This window comes from Oreochromis aureus, linkage group 15 (genome assembly GCF_013358895.1).
Source record: "Oreochromis aureus strain Israel breed Guangdong linkage group 15, ZZ_aureus, whole genome shotgun sequence".
Classification (NCBI taxonomy): Eukaryota; Metazoa; Chordata; class Actinopteri; order Cichliformes; family Cichlidae; genus Oreochromis; species Oreochromis aureus.
The window spans coordinates 29645461-29651693 of NC_052956.1; the positions used below are offsets into that span (position 1 = coordinate 29645461).

Sequence of the window (6233 nt, forward strand, 5' to 3'; positions counted from 1 at the left end):
TTGTTTACACACTCACATTGTGAGGTCTCACCTACTTTATGGGGACAAATTGCAAGATAAATCATTCAATTTTAGGGTGAAGGCTTGAGTCAGGGTTAGGGTAAGGTTCAGGCAGGGACTTGTGATGGGTAGAGTCAGGATAAGTCTCCAGGAAATTAATGTAAGTTAATGTAATGTCCCCAAAAGTGATGGAAACACAACGTGTGTGTGTGTGTGTGTGTGTGTGTGTGTGTGTGTGTGTGTGTGTGTGTGTGTGTGTGTTGTGTGTGTGTGTGTGTGTGTGTGTGTGTGTGATTTGTTCATCCTTGTTGTACTAATACAACTTATTATAGAATAACTTGGCATTTTACTACCCTTGTTGCACAGTGTTGCCCTGAAGCAACAAACCAATATCTGTTTGGGGGGGGGGGGGGGGCAGGGTGTCAAATTTTATGATTGATATATTATTAGGGACCCTAAAGCTCCCCCAAAATAGGGAGAAATATTTTTTTCCCCCAAAATTAAAAAGTCATGCAGTAGAGGGTTAAAATTATCACATATGTTTCAAATATAATAATAATTTCTCATTTTCAACATATAATACTTTTTACTTTAAATTTACATGTTATAACATGTCCTCAATTTTTTTCATTTCTTAATATTATTGTTATTTTTATTATTATTACTTAAGCACTTTACTTTACTCCCGCCGTTCAATATTCTAAATACTTGGGCTGTATGATTTTTAATTTTGATATATATATATTGTTATTTTAGTCGTCTTTAACCACAACCACTTGGAGGCGACATAAAGGCATTCCCACGCTTTACCGTACAATAACATTTCCGGGTCTGGGCCTGTGTACAATTTCAAAACAAAGCAAACAAAAGGAAAACAAACCATTCCAACTGCTCAGAAAAACGAGAGGCAATATTTACGTTACTGAACTAGTGTATGACATCCCATAAAGTGTACAGTGTCTTAAATAAATAGACAAATAAATAAACAAATTAAAAACAATTCTATATGACTCTGTGTAACTGTTTACTTTTGCTTTGTTGAATTCTAAATATCTATTTATCTATATATTCAAAAATTTAATTGTATGCTGATTTTATTTGATTGTATTACATGAAATTTCAGGGAGGTCTGTTTTAAAACTTTGTAATATTTAATTGCTAGTGCTGTTATTAAATATATAATCATATCTTTCTGACTAAACTCACTCCAAGACACAAGAGTTAGATGATTTCTATTAGCCTGCATTATTTTATTTTCTCTCTGCTCCATTAGTGACATTGATTTCCCTCAGCGTTGGATTTTTCTTTTCTATGGCCTGTGTTCACAGCACATTTTTTTTTTTTTGAAGGGCCTTATTTATTCAGACAAACAAACAAACAAACAAACAAATAGAAATGCCAGGTCCCAATCAGAGTTTTAGACCTAAAAGATCAAAGGTCTAATCCGGTCTAGGATTTTTCTCAAGTCAGTGTTTCAGTTCGTGGGAGCACTGCTCGATTTGCGGTATTCATTTAACTTTCTTTGTGATTTTTCAGTAAGTTCAAGTCTTGTGCTTTTATTTTGAATGTGCACATCGGATATGGGTTCGGCGCCGTGGTCTCTTCTGTCTGATTGGTTGTACTCACGTTGCTGCTGATGTGGTGTTCCGAAGTTAGCAAACGCGAACATCCGATTCAAACCTTTTTTTCTGCTTTTATTAGTATCGTAGCTTTGTGAAAACAATGCCTTACTATCAGACGTGGGAGGAGTTCGCCCGTGCAGCAGAAAAACTGTATCTGACAGACCCAATGAAGGTAATAACGCTTTATTTGATAAGTACCATACTGGATAGCCTGTTAGCTAGATGGCACGCTAGCGCCGTGACTGTGCCGACTGTTGGTTCGATATTTTTTCATGTTAAATTCTCAACATATTTGTTATGTTATTTTATTTTTTTTCAGGTCAGAGTGGTTCTAAAATACAGACACTGCGACGGAAACCTGTGCATTAAAGTGACTGACAATGCTGTGGTAAGTACACCGAGGGAAAAACGTGGAATTGTTTGTACCAGCCAGCGAAATATGAGAGGTTATCTTGAGAAACGTCTAAAAACTTGTTTTTTGGACAAGCAGCAAGAAACGCTTTTCTTTGTTTTCTGAGTCTGCTGGCACTAGTTTGTGTGAGGCTAAATCGTAACGTGTAGCGTTAAGTAAGCTAGCAGCTGCGAGAGTTTTTAAAAAAATTATTATTAATTTTTTTTATAAAGCCCCTCTAATCTTTTACGTTTTGCTGTGTAATAAAGTTGTGAGCAGTGGGAAGGGGGGGGGATACACCCTTTTAGCTGTTTTTCTTCTTCCTGTGTTGTGTTGTGCTAGATTTTTGTGTACTTTGTACTTTTCCCGTGTTCATTTTATGGTAGAAATATTCGCCTTACTTGACAGTGATACCCAATGTCTAATGGTCTGGCTGCTTTATATTCCAGATATCCCAAATTCTTCACTTAACTTCTATGATTTTTAGAAGGTTGGAGGGTAAACAGGTGTATAATATTGACATCTAGCCCTATATTCACAAACCTTCCTAATACTTAGAGCAGATCCCAGCGTCAAAATGCTAAGAAAGTTCTTAGATTTAATTTTGTTTTAAAATAATTTATCCATAAATTCTTATAAAATCAGGGTAAAAAGGCTTAAATGGTTATATATAAAAACCCATCAATTAAGCACTTAAAGTGCCATATTTTAGCACACACTAATAATACAAATGTCACCTGGCAAAAGCCAGTGAGCGACAGCTTGTGCGTGGTGTCCAGCTGTATTTCACAATAATACAAAATAAAACATGTAGAATACTTTTTATCTTGTGATTTCCTGATCCCTGCTTGCCTGTACGAGTTTTAAATGTAATCTTAATTATAAGACTTCTTCAGCGCGATAAGTCTCAAAGTGGTAGGTAGAATTGATCTTGAAAAGTAAATGTAGCAAAGCAATTAAAAGTTACGAAAAATGGCTTAGTAAGTTATTTCACATAAATAGTCTTGCAAAGCCAAGTTGCCATGTCGACATGACGTGACTTGCAGTCTGATGTATAACTATAACCCAGCCCTAATCTTAATGCCACAACTGCCACAGGCAGTTGATATACTGACTGCATGAATGAACACTGCAAAAGTTTGTGTGTGCGCGCATAGATAGATTGATGGATGGATAGCATAATCTGAAATATGAGACTGCTTCTTGACAATGCTGCTTACAACGTGGGTCTTGAAAAATGAATATGCATATATTTAACAAAATAATGATCTGGCAAAAGTTTCCCTGTCATGGGATCAATAACGTCTTATCTTATCTCAGTTATAAGTACTTCTCAATATGAAGATTTTTATTTATGTATTTATTTTTATTATTATTAATGTTTGCTCAGATATGGTACTTTACAGGACTGCTTATAATTTTCAACTAGCCAGTACTGGCATTTGTTTTTAGATATTTCAGTCACAAATTACGGGTCCTGTTTCAGCTCTGTGTAAAGAAAAACGAGTGAAAATTTCAGGCTTTTATCTTTTTGAGATAAAGTTTTGAGAGTCATATTTAAACATTGCCTGTGGAAACAAATGACTTGAGAGTGGCTAGACAAGCCTGCACTGGTTGACCAGCCAGGGACCTGAATTGGTTGTTTTCACTGTAACTTAACAGCAAAAAGGTCCCTGGTTTGAATCCTGGGTAGGTTCATTCTCTGTGGAGATTGTATGTTCTCCTTGTGTCCGTGTGGGTCTTCCCTGGGTACTTGATGCTGGCTTAATTAGTTGTGGTAGTGTGGTGTTCCTGGATGTTGCTGAGCTCTCTTAAGGCTCACATCTCATGGTTATAAACCCAACCCCAGCTCCAAAGTGTGGGAATATTGTTGTTGATGGTGGATCTTGCTCAGGTCTTGCTGTGGTGCTGCTACACAAGGCTACAAAGCATAACAAGGACTTCTGTGACCAGTTACAGTCCAAGAAAGTGAAGTTTGGATTTCATCCATGAGATAAGAAGATGCTGATTGTGTTCTTGTCACATAATTGTAGTAAGATTTATTTAAAAAAGGCATTGAGTGTAGAGCTGTTTGCACATGTCAAAATAATGTAATTCTGCACCAAGCAATTATTGATTTACAAATGCCTCTTTAAATAAAAGTAATAATGTCTTTAGTCACCTGTGGCTCCTTTTAAAGAATTTGGGTGAGAGGTGTGCACCGCCAAAAGAAGGCAACAATGTAACCCTATCATTTAGGTGACTCCTTAATCACTACTATAAAACATTAAAAACCTGTAGTTTTCATGCTGTAACTGCTTTCATTTGGTGTCTTCTCCATCTTTACAGTGTTTACAATACAAGACAGACCAAGCCCAGGATGTGAAGAAGATTGAAAAGCTCCATGGGAAGCTGATGAGACTCATGGTGTCCAAGGAGACGCACAGTGGTGCCATGGAGACGGACTAAAATGCTCTTTTTTTTCTAAAGTTTTGGAGCTCTCGGACTGAGTTCAGAGGACATGGTGGTGCTGCTGAGAGAATATTTTGTCCTCAGAGTGGGACAAGTCTGCAAAACGGGAATGTGGGGAGCTGGATCTGGCTGCCTATGCTGGTTTAATGCTGTCAGAGAGAGATATATATATATATATATATATATATATATATATATATATATATATATATTTCATGGATTTTTTTAAAGTTTGATTGTCCCGCCTTTCCTTTACAGGCATTATCACATCCTTAATGGTGTAAGTCAAATCTAAGATCCGTGTAGGGGTGGGACAACATTAGCTGCTGTGTAAGCAGCTTTGGCACCTTGAATTCTTTAAAGACATTTCCATTAATTTTTAGTTTTGAAGGGGAAGAAAAAGATGGACAATGAAGATAACTTGTCTTTTTTTTCATCTTTTTAAGCTATGTCAGATTCAGTTTAAGCCCAGTTTACTTTGATTTTTCTCCCCCCTCATTGTGCCACATGAATGAAGCCGAGCTTTCTGATTTCCCAGCAAGGGTGTGGAGAAAACCCAGTGTTTCCACACTGACATGTTCAATAAATGGTTGTTTACCCCAGTCAGCAATATATCTCTTTTATTCATCTCGTTATGGATTATATCGTATTCAACAGTCATACATCAACGTTATTATGCTAGACAACTTATATGACATTAGTCAAATAATACATGACCAAGCAAATCTCAATCAAAGTAAATAAATGTATAAAAAAAAAAATGCTGGTTTAAAAAAAACCCCAAAAACAAATTTAAGCAATATTATCTAGCAAAGCAAACAGAACTAAAAATGGCTTACTAATTTAAATGATCACTGCATGTCCCACAACAGATAACCTGTGTGTCGGTCTTCCTGTTGTTCATGTGGACACCAAGGTACTCTTACTCCTGCACCACAACAACATCCTGTCCTCAGATGGACATGGATCATGTAGCGACAGCGACCTTCTGTGTATTTCAGTAAAGCTGAAAAAGTTATTTTTGTTTTAATCAACTTTTTCCTAGGAAAAAAAAATCCTTAGTGAATTATTATGTAATTTTTTTTATTCTTGGTCCAATTATTTTTCAAGTTCTTGTTTTTACTTTTTTATTCATATTGATCAACATGAAAAAGGTATTATAGAAGCAAAAATAAAAATGTCTATTTGTGTCATATTTAATGTTGGAGTGAGTGTTTAATCCAGACACACAAACGCAAGGATGACTTCAAAGTGAGCCTTTAATTGCTGAAATTACCGACACTTTCACATAATCCAAAAAATAAAAATAAGGAGCCTGGGGGCAAGTCCAAAGAGAATAAGCAAAGCTGAACATGAAGAAAAAACAGGAATATACAAACCTTTTGTCAAAGGACAAAATAGAGACAATGATATAGATGCACTGATAATATGTTGGTTTCTAAAATTATAGTTTTGTCAAATGAGCTGCTTGAAAGGTGCCACGGATATGCTGAACCTTCTTCCTTGTACAGACCCCGGATCTGAGGTAGGATGGATGCTGCAGAACTGTTCCAAACTATGACATGCTCTCCCCCATGAGTGGCACTGGGGATGAGGTTGTTGGAGCATGCTCCTAATGTAACAATGGATGGTGTCCTGGGGATCTCTTTGCAGATCTGGATTAGGGTGTCACTGAGCTCCTTGAGCTCTCTAAGGTGCAAATTTCCCAAAGGCTGAGCCACCACCAAATCAGTCATGGTGAATGACGTTCTCCACATAAAAAACAAACT

At 36.6% G+C, this 6233-nt stretch overlaps 1 protein-coding gene across 1 annotated transcript; it reads left to right on the top strand.

Moving 5' to 3' along the window:
• The first annotated feature begins 1594 nt into the window (after positions 1 to 1594).
• Positions 1595 to 5070, top strand: srp9 (signal recognition particle 9). The gene is made up of 3 exons (XM_031752695.2): positions 1595 to 1794; positions 1942 to 2010; positions 4342 to 5070. Exons 1-3 carry the CDS (start codon positions 1723 to 1725, stop codon positions 4459 to 4461), a joined length of 261 nt encoding a protein of 86 aa, XP_031608555.1. The 5' UTR covers positions 1595 to 1722; the 3' UTR covers positions 4462 to 5070.
• The last annotated feature ends 1163 nt before the right edge of the window (positions 5071 to 6233 follow it).